At 47.6% G+C, this 14,400-nt stretch overlaps 1 protein-coding gene across 18 annotated transcripts in view; it reads left to right on the top strand.

Annotated features, from left to right (window-relative positions):
• PLEKHA6 (pleckstrin homology domain containing A6) overlaps window positions 1-14,400 on the top strand; it is a 115,200-nt gene that overhangs the window by 36,143 nt on the left and 64,657 nt on the right. For 5 of the 18 annotated variants that reach the window (XM_016140013.2, XM_016139986.2, XM_016139965.2 and 2 more), the window contains exon 1: window positions 2,738-5,045. The exons of 4 other annotated variants lie outside the window; for them this stretch is intronic. In XM_016140013.2, coding sequence (XP_015995499.2) covers window positions 4,651-5,045 — 395 coding nt within the window. In that variant the 5' untranslated portion in view covers window positions 2,738-4,650. Of the gene's footprint in view, window positions 1-2,733; window positions 5,046-14,400 lie in introns of those variants that run through there. 9 more of the 18 variants (XM_016139959.2, XM_016139956.2, XM_016139977.2 and 6 more) reach the window with 6 other exon arrangements.

Genomic DNA, 14,400 nt, shown 5'->3' with positions numbered 1-14,400 from the left:
GGGGGCACCATTCACACTGTGCTTCATGTGAATGGCACCCCCTGGGGTTGTGCCGAGGCCAGGAAGTCAGTGCCAGCAGATAAGTAGGAGGGTAGAATCCGACACTTTTCTGTGTTCTAGGCAAACAATAGGGACCTCTCCAGGAAGCTAGGGGGAGGGAGTTGCCTGTAAGAGGATCCCGGTAGATGCTCTGTGTGGTGGCTTGAACAGGTTTCTGCATTTGCTGCTGGTTGCTTAATTAGACACCTACATAGTGCTCCCAGCTAATGACCATGTCTCCTGGGGAGATGACAGATAAAAGGGTGGGTCACTTCGGAGTGCCGGTTGAAGGTCTCAAGGACAGCTTCCAGAGAATGGACAGGGGAGGCAGAGCATCATGGGATTTCCTTGGGCCAATAGAGGCTACAGACTATCAAAGAGAATGGGTGTTTTCTCTCCAGGGACTGAGAAGAGAGGCAGCCGGCTTGGGGCCTGTCTCTCTCTCCAATATTAACATCCTGTGTGTGAGCTTTAAACTTCTGGCTGTGGTTTGCCTTCTTGACAAATGGGAAGGGTCATCCCTGGTATCCAGGTAGTCACAGAGGCCAGATGAGCTCAGGAATGTGTGTGTTTCTGGGGTTGGTGCTCTGAGGTGGAGAGCAACCATGTGTTTTTTTCAGGTACCTGCAAATTAGGTTGGAAAGAGAGCCAGGTGGGGAGCTCTGCTGATTGTGTGGAGAGTGCATTGTGAGCCTTGGGAACTACGTCTGGACAATCGGGAACCATTTGGGGATTTGAAGCTGAGTTTTGACAATGGCTAAAGGTCTAGCTGCAGATGTTTCAGAGCTGCTCAGAGGGCGGGCTGGAGGCAAACTGATGCCAGTGACTGGGCGAGTGGCTGTGTTTAAGTGTGATTCTTCTGTACCCATCCCCAGCACTCTCCAGCTCATCTTCCTAGAACTGGGCTTGTTGGGATGTGGGCGAAGAGGCCCCAGCCCTCTCCTGGGTGAGCCAGCCAAATATTTACCAAAATCAGGGCTGCAGAGGAAAGGTGCCAGAAGCCAGGTAAGTGTTGTGTTTGTGCTGCCCAAACAAAGCCATGCTTCATGGGCTTCCAAACACCAAGGCCTGTTGCGAGGCCGAAGCCAGGCCCCTGCGAAGTCCAGCGGGAGGAAAGCACAGGGCTGGGCACCGTGCGTGCACCCAGGAGAGGCCACTCTGCCCCTTGGGTCTCTGGGACACTGGCCTTCTGGCTTTGGATCATCTTTGATCTCATTTCCTCTATCTCAGGAAGGCTTGAATGCATCAAGAAGATGGAATCTGGCAAGGGACTACAGGACTGCTGCAGGCTGTTGGTCTCTTCCATGTTTCTTATGGAAATAATAGAAATAATCATTTCTGTCCATTTCAGAGCCAAGGTGAGGTAGATGATCTACTATCATGGAAACTTTGAACTGGAGGGAAAAGACTGAATTTTTGAAACTGGGCAGACCTAGTTTTGAGTTTTGGTTTTACCACTTACTAGTCGTGTGACTTTGTGTAAGGTAGCTAACTCCTCTAATCATTCTAATCATGAGTTCCCAGTGGTGTTAAGTGGGATTTTAGTACCTACATTGCCATAGGCGGTTGTGAAGTTTCCTCCTATAAAGAAAGAAAACAATTCTTTTTACTACATAACCTGAATTCTTTTATGTTGGGAAGCAGGAAAAGGGACTATATTCAGTTTCATTCAATAAACATTTTGAACAAAGGTATTTCCAGTTTCAGAGAGTCAATGATTTTGTGTCTTTAAAAACCCTTTGAACACCTTGGAAGGATGAAATATTTGAGAACTCTATTATATTTGGCAGTTATCATTAGTTTTTTGTTACCCGCTCAGGAAGACTTTATCTGTTTAGTTTTAGCACTGAAAACAATGCTAACAGCATTCTTCAACAGTGGAACAGGCTACTAGCAAAAGTAGTGAGCATCTCGTTCCTGCACGAGTTCAAGTGGTGTGTTTACTTTTTCTAGATGCTGGAGAGAGCTTTTCCTGCATTGGGTGGGAGGGCAGACTGCTTAGTGCTGAGATCCCTCTTCAGTGTGGGAGGCTCTCACTCTGGGATCACAAAAACTCGCCAGCATGGGATGGGGGGTTTCCCTACCCTGCTAGGCTAATGTGTGAGAGATTGGAACTAGGGGAAAATTTCCCTGGGGCTTCATGGCTTCTTTCTCCTAAGCACAGCTTCTTTTATCTGGACCAAGTCTTGACTCTAACATCTCTCCTCTCTCTAAATGTTTGTTACTGCTCATGTGCACTCTGTCCTACCCTGCTGTGTGTCTCAGAACCACCTTCTATTCTGGATGGATCAGACCACCTTAGACAGGATGGGAGATTAACAACCAAGCAACTATTTACAGCATCTTCACTAGGTGCCCGGCACTGGTGTAGAAGCAGAAGCAGAAGGCAAGAAATTGTAATACATTGTCCCAGTCCTTAAAAAGCTTCAGTTTCTCTTTTGGAAATAAGCTTTATACACAAAAGAAATCAAGTAAGGGTGCAAGGCTGTGTGGAATGACAGTCGAGTGGTAAAGACAATCATGGTAGGAGTGAATGGAAAAGTGGTAGCTAGTAGTGGGCCGAGTGAGGCGCTTTGGCGCACTGGACCAGTGCTTTTGGGCACTGATTACTGTTGGGGTGGGAGGCTGGGGTGGGAGAGAGAGACTCAAAGTTGACCTGGCGGTTTGACTGGGATGGTTAGTGTTGACATTGATAGAAGTAGGAGAACTTAGATGAGGAGCCCATTAATAATGGACTGTTTTTAACATGCATAGGTGACTGTATTCAAATGATACAGAATAGTTGTCAGTGTGGCTTCCCTCCCGCCCCATCTCGGATCCACCCCCGGCTTCCTCCTTGGAGGTGGTCACTGTCATCAGAGTCTGTGTGTCCTTCCTGAGATGAGTTAAGCCAGTCTTAGCTATGACCCATGGGCCAAATCCCACCCACCACCTGATTTTGCATGACCCATGAACCAGAAATGATGTGTACCTTGTAAATGGTTGAAAAAAGTAAAGAGAATAAAATTTTGTGACACATTAACACAATATGAAATTCAAATTTTGGTGTCCACAAGTAGAGTTTTATTGAAACACAACCGTGCTCATTCATTTATACTCATTCATTTATGCTCATTACTTTATACAAATTGTTTATGCTGATTTATGCTAATTTATGCTCATGTGTTTACACGTTGTCTGTGGCTGCTTTTGTACTACAAAGACAGAATTGAGTGTGTGCAATGGAGACGATATGGCCAAGGAAGCTGAAAATATTTACTATCTAGCCCTTTACATAAAAAGTTTGCTGACTCCTGCTTGGGGCAAATATAATCACATAGGTAGTTACAAATTGTTTCGTAACCCAGATGGCAGCATACTAAGTTAATTGCTCTGCCCCTCACTATCTTCATTTCCTCTGTCTTGGAGACTGTTCCATCAGGACTATAATATAGTCAGTGGGGGGTGAATCTATATTTTATTTTAGGCATGTTGAGTTTCAAGCAAATACTACAGGCGTACCTCAGGGATATTGTGGGTCTGGTTCCAGACCACCCCGATAGAGCGAGTCGTAATCTTTTTGCTGGTGGAGTGTCTTGCCTTCACTTTGTAAAAAAACCCAACACTCGTGAAGCACAATAAAATGAGGTGTGCCTGGAGTTTTGGGGAAATGCTCAATAGCTGGCTGGACCCAAGGGCCTGAAGCTTGGAGCCTGGAGTGCAGATGCGACACACATCTGCAGGGAGGGCTGTAGCGCCAGCCTCTGGCCTTGGCCTGTGAATGAAAGATTTCCATTTGTACACACGAAGTGTTGCATTCTGAGCACTGGACAAAGTGACCTGGGAATGTTACTAGTCAGATTGACTTAAAGCCAATAAATGAGAAATGTTAAACCAACACCAGAAGGAACAGTAAACACTAAGGGCAATTTCGAGTTACCTCTTGAATCAGAAGTAAGCTAATAAAAGGGAGCGTGCAGTGGTGAGCAGAGCGGGAGGGCGGGGGATCTTTATTGAATGCCTACTGTGTGCCTACTGCTTTACTCTTGCTACTTTATTTAATTATTACTCTCCTACATGGCATCTTTTACCTCATTTTATAAATGAGGAAATGAAGCCCAGAGAGGTTAAGTGACTTTTCTCACAATCAGTGATTCAAGTGAGTATCTAGTTGTATTAAAGCGTGATTCCATCTGACTTTTAAAAGCTTCTCCTTCCATCCTGCCACCTGAGATGCCAAATCGGGCCGGCGGTCCCTCCCTAGCTTTGACCAGTCCTTTCCTCTTCCTGGTCTCAGCTTCCTTGTCTGCAAAATGAGGCAACTGTCACCATTATCTCCCTTTCCACTCTCACCTGGCTAGATTCTAGATATTACAGGTGAGAGGTAGGGGAAAGGGTGGCTTTATAAGAGCCAAGTGCAGGAACTCAAGAGAGGAGAGGAAGGTGCATTTAGCAATTAGTGCGTGCCAGATCAGCCACCTGGGATCTGATCCTTAGGAGACTGTTACTCCATATGCAGAAAGAGTCCAGAAATCTCTGCTTCTAAACTGGAAACTTGCCCATCATCTTTACTGCTGGTGGACAGCGCCTGGCAGGTCACTCCCCGTGCCTGCAGGGCTCCGCTCAGAGTTTATGGCGGAGCTGCAGCTAGAGGGCTGTCTGATGTTACCGAGCTGCAGGCAGGGTGAGGAGGGAGGGGAGTGCCGGCGGGTAAGCCTTCAGACCAAGGAGCCGGCTGTGGTGTGTTTATATAGGACTCGGCCAACCTGCAGTCTCGGATTTCAGACCCCTGCTTTATCGGGAGAATTTCCCCTGGTTTTCAGTCAATACTGGAGCAGGGAGAGAGCTGACACTAGAGTCTTCCTGGAAGACTGGGGAGATCCTGGATTTCCAGGCTCTCCTTGTCTCCTTCCTTCTCTTGGGAGCTGCATCTACCACCCTTGGCAATTTTCTCGGATCTGGAGTTTCATTCCTTCCCATTCAGCAATTTGTGTCTTCCAGTTGGGTCCTGACTTCCAGCATGGAAGGTAAAATCTGGGGTCCAGGGGACCTGGGCTAGGAGGAACTGAGGCTACCCAAAATGTCACTGGAGAGGGCCATGGAGAAGGACATACATGTTGGGTAAAGAGGAGTAATGAGAGCTATTAGAGAGAGAGAGAGGGGGAAGGGAGTGGGGGGAGAGAGGGAGGGGGGAGAATGGGAGAGAGAGGTGTGTGTTGGGGACACTTCTATTGTATTTTGAAGGCAAATCCTTCACTTCCCCTTCCTTTCATTTAGCCCCTTTTCGCTCCTAAAAAATAAGAATATCTCATGAATGTTCATCTTCCTTGGAGAGGTCCCCCATCAAAAAGTTAGAGAAAATTTGACTTGTAGAATGCGAATTAAAAAAAAAAAAAAAAAAAAGGATGTGACTATGTCCTCACTTGACAGAAAAGGGCTGCAGAAGGAACTTAGAGACATGGGTTTCTTCCGGAGATATGTGTCCAGAGGACTAATGCCCCTAGAGCCAGTCCTGGTTTTTGCAGGCACTTGGAAATATTCCTCGCAAAGCCTTGAGTCCTGTAGCTGTTTGCATGGTGGGAAGGTGTAAGGAGTGTGGATACCAGTATGGTCTCTATGTGGAATTAGTTTGAAACAACCTAAAGGGCTTAAAGTGGTGAGAAGCCAAATGCCAGAGCACTTTTTCCCAATGCCTCAGAATGGGGCAGGATGGAGGCCAATGTCTGGAGCAGAGGTGGAGGTGGGGGCTTAGCACTCTTCCTGAGAGCAGACACTTGAGTAGGGAGGTGATTGGTGGCTGGTGGTTCAGGCTGGCTGAAAGTGGCTTTGTCTTTCCAGGGTTTGCATGGTGTTTCTCAGTGGCCAGGAGCAGAGATCAGAGACAGACTTCATATAAGGGCTAGTGGGTGGGCAACCTGGCCTAGATGCCAAGACCTGTTGTTTGTGCAGTTACACCCAGTGAGCAGCCCATGCTGTGAGGAAGGGTCTGGCAGGAAGGGTGGGTGGGCCAGCCCGGTGGCTTTTGAAAGGCAGATTTGGGGTGGTGAGATAAGCATTGGAAGAGGAATGTGGTGGAGTGAGCTGGAGGCAGATTGTGGAGGGAATAGAAAGGAGGAAAGAGAGGGGACGAAGAGTTCTAAGCTCTCATACATTCCAAAGCTGCTGCCAGCCAGGGGACCTCAGCTCTCAATACAGATGTAACCCAAAACAGCGAGAGAACCAGGGTTTGCCCACTGACTTCTGAATATAACAAGAGAGATGGCTGGGAGGTGATGTGGGTTGGGCAAAGTGCATAAAAACACACTTTCAGCACAAGAAATTGTATAGTGCCATTGAATCTGCGAGGCGATCACACAGCTATTTGTTAGGCGACGTAATTAATAGGTTGTACAGTCTGGTTTCTTTTGAAATTGAAGGCATTTTTAAAAATTATTTTTTATTTAAATCACAAGCTATTTCCAAATAGAATTCCAGTGTCTCTGTATGTTTGATAGATGGTGTGGTGCATAATTTTGGCCAACAGATAATAATAACCCTTTTTATCCGGTCATGTAGTGCTTTCCAGCTTGGAGTGCACTTTCATAGACACTCCCATCGGGTGCTCGGTTTATCAGATGTCTACCAGCCCCTGTTTCTCCTGGGTCCTGTGTTAGATACTGAGTATGCATAGCTGGATAAGACCTGGTTCTGCCCTCAAGGGACTCACAGTGTAAGTGCAGTCTTATAAGGAAGAGGAAGTGAACATTATTCCTACAACAGAGATGGGGAGACTGGAGCCAAAAGATGCAGAACGGCAAGGATCAGGATCAACATCCAGCTTCTGATCCAGGGAGTGTGTGTGTGCGTGTGTGCGTGTGTGCGTGCGCGTGTGCGTGAGTGTGTGCGCGCGTGTGTGCGTGTGTGTCTTCCCCTGTGCACTGCTGCGCTGTAGTCGCTTCCCTCTGCCTCGTCACCCCCTACGCTTTCTCTTTCTAGTAATGAACAATAATCAATAAGCAGCAGTCTGTGGAAGGCAGAGGGGAAAACTGCTCCCAGGAATGGTGTCAGTCTTCCCCGGGTTCCTAATGGTGCAACTGAAATGGCATCACTGGGTCTGGGTCTCTGTCACGTTGAAGATCTGATGCTGCCACTCACCAGAGGCCCCTTTCTATCTCAGATGATTCTTGACTTGGTGTGGACTGGCTTCCTCCCTTTCTCCCTGGATTATCTGAACAGGCCGGGGGACTATAAAACTCAGGGGCTCACAGAATCTTGGGAGGCTCCACATGGAGGTAGATGCTCACTGAACCATGGATTTATAAAATAACAGTATATGTTCAGTTCTTTGTAGTTGACACAGTGTATTCACATAAGCGAAGAATGGTGTATGCTTCTTGATTTTCCTGTCCCTTCCACATCTGCCCAGCCCAGGTGTCCCGGAAAGGCCCGAATCCCCAAAGTCTAGGATCTCTCTCTTAATTTAAGCTTAAGCTAACAGGAACAGAGAGAAGTCATCTGACCCAGTGATTATCAAATTTTGGTCTGCAACAGAGTTTTCACCAGTCTGAGGTGGAATGAGAAAAACAGGAAAAATGTACTGTTTTTGTTTGTTTGTTTGTTTTTTCCGGAAAGCAAAATGTATTCGGTTTAAAGGATTTCTTTTGGGGGCAAGAGATGTGCTTAAGTATTCTGAGGTTATGGCATTCTTACTCTTTATGAACTGATGGTGAGAGTAGATGGTAGTTGGCTTTTTAAAATGTCCTTATTTGGCAAAATAAAAAATTGGCAACCTTTTAGTGGTTCCTTAAATTTCATTTTTGAAATTTAACTGGTTCATGAAATCCAAAAATTCTGCCTCCAGGCAGGACCTTCTCCAGACAGATGAGAATCTCCCTGATAAGGTTTGTGGGGCAGGTGCCAGAAAACTTGGCGTCTGATCTCGTCTCCACTGCTCTCTTCCTGTGGTTCCTTGTACTATGATGAACTCACATTGAGCCTTGGTTGCCCCATTTTTGTGTTGTGGGAGGTTTCTACCTCGAAGACAAGGCTGCTGGCAAAAAAAAAAAAAATGTGTTCTTGCTTCTTCTTCCCCTTTAGCAGAGAGTCTGAGACTCCCTCTTTTCTGAGGGGCTCCTGGTCAGGCTTTGCATGTTATTATTCCTACAGTTATCTTTTGAGAATGATGGAAGTCATTTTCTATCCTTTGGAAGTTGGAGGGGGTTAATTATAGGAGCAGCATAAGGTATATTTTACATTTGGGGTCTTGGTTTCCAGTGGTGATCATTAGGAAACACCTTTGTACCTAAGTGGTCAAGAGTCAATGGTATTTAAAAATCTTGCTATCAGTTTTTGTAATGGTGGATCTTCCTGAGCTCTCAAAAATATCAACTGGAGCGTTTCTAAATCTGGAGGCTCCTGGAGGCATTAGAGTGTCTGAGTCTTCCACCTTCTGAGGAGTCAGGCCTGGAATAGCAACAAATATGTGGGAATCCCCAGGCAGCCCCAGCTGCCAGCCTCAGACACGTGGCCGGGCGTGCACATGTGTGCAGACTTGTAGGAAAGAGATCATTTAGGGGAAAATTAATTTGAAATCACCCTAGAAATTGAACTAGATGCTCTATTTGGGATTTAGTCTAAGACCTTTTTCTGAAAGCAGATGCTTCTTTGTAAGAGAATTTTCATGGTCTGAAACGAAAGCCTGCCTTGTCTAGAAAAACAGCTGAGATTTGACTTAGGTTGTTAAATTTGGAGGATTAGGTAGCAGACCTTCAAGCTTTTCCTGGGGAAGACAGAGAAGTAGGACAAACTGCTAAGAAAAACGGGAGCCTTGGTTCTGATCTGGAATACCAGGCCCAGGAGCATGGGATTCTCTTGTCCAAAAGGTTTCCAAATAGTGAGGGGTCAGTTTAGCATCATGTCCCTGAAAAACAGCACTGTGGAAAAGCCTACACCTGTGGCTGATGACAGGCACCACGTACCTATTCAAACTAGCTGAAGGAGAAAGACTAAGTGAAAAAGTATCCAAGAAGGGCTGCCCTCGGTCACGGTCTGCCCTCGATGTTTCCACTAAGGTTTGGGGCAGGTGAATGATGATGACAAGGCAGTGGTTCTCTTAGCTTACCTCTGGTCACCAGTGATGGTGGCTTTCCCCAAAGAGGCTTTGATGAGAATTTGGTGCTAAGTTTGGATAGATTTGGGATGCAGAGACAGGGAGTACAACCAAATTCTTGGAGATAAGACGTCTTCTGAGATGTTCAAGCCTGGATGGCAGAAGGTGTTAACCACTTAGCATGGCTTTTTCTGATGGTAAAGGTCCACAAAGACATGACTGGGACCTTGAAGGTGCTCCCATCCTTGTCATGGTGAGGCTATGGAAAGCAATGTCTGGATTCTAGGGCCACCTTTGTCTTCAACTGGGTGCATTATCCTGGGCAATTCGGTCCGTCTCTGGGCCTCAGATTCCTCACTTGTAAAATGAGGGCATTAAATGTGATTGCCATCAGCCTATTTGTTTAGCTCCACAGGCCTCCGTTCTCAGGGGCAGACAGAAGGGCCTTTCTCAGAACTTCGGGTGGACATTAGAGGAGAGCCTACTGTCTCAGAATTGTGGGTGTGCTGTCCAACAAATGCATGTCTGTTGAGAAAGTGGCTGGAGGTGGCAGGACAAGACAGATATTCTCTAGACAGCACATCCAGGGTCAGAACTGAGAAACCCACTTGGATGGCTGTGCCTTGAATAGGGTCAAGTCCCTAAAATGTATGTCTAGAGCCAAGGGATATGAGGACAGCAATTGCCCAATATTGCTCACAGTTATTGGCCAGGGCTGGTTTCCCATTTTAAAAGCCCCTGGGGCCATGAAACACATCAGGAGAAACACGCCAAACCTGTTCCACTGTGTGTTGGATGCGTTTCTTTCTTACCCCAGAACGTTCCATCTTCATCATCTCCCTCACATTGAGCATCTTTTCCTTTCTTTAGCCCAAATCCCCAACAGACTTTGGTACTCTCCACTCATTTGTACACCTTAAGGCTCAATCGTTTATTATACCCCTGGGAACGCACATAGGGAGTAGGTAGCACTGATGAAGCTGTGGGGAGTGGTGGGGTGGAGAGAGAGCTGGAAGCCCAATGAGGCAGAGAGTTGGGAGGCATGTATGTTAGGAATCTTCAGACATGTCTATACCTGAAGTCCAAGCTAATAACAACATTGCACTGCCTCTGCCAGCTCTGTTCGCCTAGAAAAGCAGCAGATCCTTAAGGGCTGCTGGGCTGGTCTTTGGATCCTCTCCCCTGCCCCATGCCAACTTGCGTTCCAGGGAGCTGGCTCCAGGCTACAGGAACCCAGGGACCCAGGAGAGATCCAGGGAACCCAGAAGAGATCCAGATTGTGACGAGGCAAGTGCTTTGAGTGGCTGTCAGCATCTTTAGTTTAAATAACTGGTGGCTCTCCTGAAACCCGTTTTCAGAGGCTGGAGGAGCAGCAGAGACGGTTCTACAACTCGTCATCTGAAACCTTGGGGCCTGTGGGTCTCAGGATGGTAACATGGTGCACATACTGTGTGTTACAGAGAACCTCCAGCAGGGTCTGGAGCAGCTACCAAATCAAATATGTTAACTTTTCTGCAGCAAGACCTATTGAAAGAGTCACATACATGGGATAGGTTAAAGGCTGTAAAGAGTCTCATGCCAGTACGGGTCATACTTTGTTGCTAACTAGGGTCAAGTCAGGTTGGGTTCTGCCACCAGTTGAGTTAGAAGCTTTGAATTTTCAGATGTTTGTGGATTTGGGAATGCTATTAAGGCAGTGCAGTTCTGCATTGCCTCCTAAAATCCTGTTTGCATTCTCGTGTCACAGACGAGGAAGCCAGGGCTCAAACAGGGTCAGTAAGCTGCCTAATGCCATTTAGCCGATAAGTATGATTCCCATCCAGATCTGTCACCTTCAGAACCAGGCTTCTTCGCAGGAGGTTTGGCACACTTTACCTCTCTAGGAGTGAGTGGAGGACAGTCAAAGGTGGGGGTGGGGAGCTCTGGTGAGGAAAGCACTTTCTGCACATCTGATAGGTTTCATTTATTTATACATTGACTTCCGGGATCCCAGTAGCTCCTCAGAAGAGAGAAAGCTAAAGTTCAGTCAGCTTTGTGGCTTCAAGAAGAATCCAGTTGGCTTTGAGGGCGCTGTGAGAGCCAAGAACAATGGGGTCAGGTTGGGTTTAGTGAGAGAAGCACCATCTACAGTGGGAACCCGCCCGCCCCCACCCCGCACCCTCTGTGAAGATCCAGTGGAATGCACAGTGCTTCCTGCTTCCCTACCACATTGCCTGCGTAGAGAAATCTTGCCTTGAGTAGGGACCAGTCTTGAGAGAAGGGCTGTCTGGAAGGACCACGAACCCCAGATAAAGATGAGAGTGATATACAGCTTGAAATAAGGAGAATTCAATTAAGGGGTTTCACTGGTCTTCACTAAAAAGGTTAAAAAGGTCAAGGGAAGTGCTAATTCAATCTGCTAAAGATACACCATGTGCTTTTTATCCTTAGTGATGGACATTAGTCTGATGTCTGGCAATGGCAGAGATAACCCCTCCCCCGCTTCTAAGTGCTGTCAGATGGTAACTGCCTTTTCTGAGTCATCTCTAGGTCATGTAAGATTTGAACTCTCAACATCCAGGCTCACGCGTCCATGGTGTTCCTGTGTGGTGAGGAGTGTGCCGTCAGTGAACTCTATGCAGCATGGCAGGGAGACCTGCGCTGTGTCCTTCACCAGGAAGACACCCATTAGGAAGGGTGATAGATTAGTTGCCATAGGAACAAGAAACATCTGCTCCAGTCACCTAGAGAACAGATGGCGGAAAATATTTGTAAAGGGACCAATAGCTCATGAAATTGGCGCTAGGGAAAAAGGTTTTTCTAAAGAAGACCTGAGGGGCAGGTTAGACCCCTTGACCTGAGAACTCTGGGACTCTAAGGCAGCAAAGGACCCACATTTGCTTTAGAAAGTGCAGAAAGAACACGAAGTTTTTTTATTCCCCTGAGTAATGACTGCCCTGGGGGACATGTCTCAAAGCTGCGTCAGCTTGTTGGCTCAGAACTCCCCAAGCCTGTCCATCAGCAGTGCTCACCTGCCGCCTTCCTTAGGGATCTGAGCTCCCATTTCTCCCGTTGCCAGCTCCCTCCTAATCGTCCTAGGAGATTTTCTAAACCGAGTGGTAGTAAACTAATCTGCGTTCTCTGACCTTCATCCTGTCCTCTCAGATGGCCTGATCTCTAGACCAGATGAGGTCTCCCATCACTGTTTTCTATTGTCCTCGGGCACACTTCCCAGTTCTTTTCCTTCTTCTTTCCCCCCTCCTCTTCTTCCTCATGCGTTATAACCATGCATGAAGAGTCAATGAGATATTGGGTCCCTCAGAAGTCAACTTGGTCATCTTCTCCCTCTTTCTGGTATAGTTAGGACTTCTGAGTATATGTTACTGAAACTGCTCATAGCAGCTTAAGCCCCAAAGGGGATTTTATGGTAAGGGTCAGAGAAATGGCTGGACCACAGGAACAGACTAGAACCAAGAAGCCAAGTGCCTCAAGTATGGTCTTGTTGTTTTGCTCCTCTCCTGGCTTCCATCTTTGCTCTCACTGCAGAGGCCTCTTGACTTTGTGGTCAGTCTACAGGGTAGAGAAGACAGTCTCTAGCAACTCCCTTGTGTGCACATCACCTGGAGAGGATGGATCTCTTTTCTCTCTCAATCCCAGTTCTCATCCCTGGCAATGGGTTTGGCTGAGCTGAGAGCAGGCAGCTACCCCCGTAACAAAGAGAGTGGCATCAGTTTTTAGGAACATGGCTTTTATCACTGTAACTATATGGGTATCTAGACCCTGGGCGCAGTTTCTAGAAGGTGGTATTTTCTATCTGTCTCACATTAGCCTTCTTTGGACCTTTGAGCCTAGAGGAATTTGGTGTGGACCGTTTACACACCTCCAAGCTCTCCTGTTCAGTTCTTTCTCCACCCGACCATGGAGATGGGCAAAGCCTAACAAGTAGTAGGTAGTGAGACTAAGGGAGCCCAGGGCATGGCTGTGGTGTTGTTGCCATTCCTTGTGAGTAGAAAGGTCATGTGACATGAACCTTGAAGGCCATTCAGGCTCCTGCCTTGCCCATAGGTAAAACTCTATCCTTTTAGTAAAGTACTTCATACAGGATTTTATTGTTCTGTCAGACACTAGGGAGTCAATATCCAAAAGCTCATCACCGTTTCTGAATTCAGTCATTCCTGATATGGTTGAATCCATTGTCCCTTGTTCCACTTGTGCTCCTGACGATGACCAGGTCAACTGTCTTGGTTAGTATCAAATCAGTGACTATGAAATTGTCCCCTTGCATGAAAAGACAAGGGTTTGAGCTGGCTGCTCAAAAACAATGTGAGGGGTCAGATTGTATAATCTCTTCATGATGCTCTACCTCCATTTCTTTATGCCTCTTTCATGCCTTACTCTACCAAACATCTCATTGTAACAGCAGACACAGAGCAGAAATACTGGGGCTGGAAGGAGGGGTGAGGAGGCTGGCCCCATTCTGCTCTGCTCTGTGAGAGGTGTGTGGGAGGGGAATGGAGAACTGAGCACTTCTCTCTGATCTTGCCTGACTCCCCTGGAGCCTGGAAGGTGGGGGTGTCTCTGAGTGGAGGAGAGGGCGGGCCGCAGGGGCCCAGGAGCTGGGCTATTTCTGTAACACAGAACACATCTGCAGCCAGCCGCAGAGAAGGTCAAACTCTGGGCGCATGGCTGGAATGCAAGGGGCCAGGCGTGGGTGGGGGGAGCTGTGGTTTCATCCCTCTGGCAGCTTGAAGGGCCCCTGCAATGCCCGTTGGGGAAGCTGGGGCTACCTGCCGTGGGTTGGGTGGGGATGGCCTGCGCCCTGATGGTGGTGATGATGTGCGGTGCATCCGATGGGGTGGGGAAGTGGCTCAAACTCCAAATACCCATTGCACTGAAGAGGGAGGAATTTAATTCCAAGTTGTGGGGGCTCTACTTTGTGCTCTCTGCCGTGAAAACAAATCAGGTCGTGCAAAGCACGTTGTGAAGGCAAGAGAAGTGCTGAGGCAGAAACAAGGGGTCCAGACAAATGCAGGTGTGTGTTGGCTGGTGTTCAGGGGTCCCGACAGGTGGGGGCCAGCTTACAGGAGCGATGCACCTTAGCCGAAGGCTCCTTCACCTGCAGCAGCCCCTCCAAGGCCCAGTCTAATTTGTATGTGTAGTCTTTCTCTCAGTGAAGACCACTCCGCAAGAGAACGGTATAAGCTTTAGGCCTCACAAAACCTGGTTCTGCCCCTGCATGCATGAGCAGCCACTCACCCTCCCCCTGTCCATCACTGCCATGCCACACAGCCCTCTCCTCTACACGCATCCCCCTG

The sequence above is a fragment of the Rousettus aegyptiacus genome, unplaced genomic scaffold, assembly GCF_014176215.1.
Source record: "Rousettus aegyptiacus isolate mRouAeg1 unplaced genomic scaffold, mRouAeg1.p scaffold_m13_p_17, whole genome shotgun sequence".
Lineage (NCBI taxonomy): Eukaryota > Metazoa > Chordata > Mammalia > Chiroptera > Pteropodidae > Rousettus > Rousettus aegyptiacus.
Note: the sequence above shows the minus strand (reverse complement) of the source record. Positions and strands in the feature narration are given on the sequence as shown.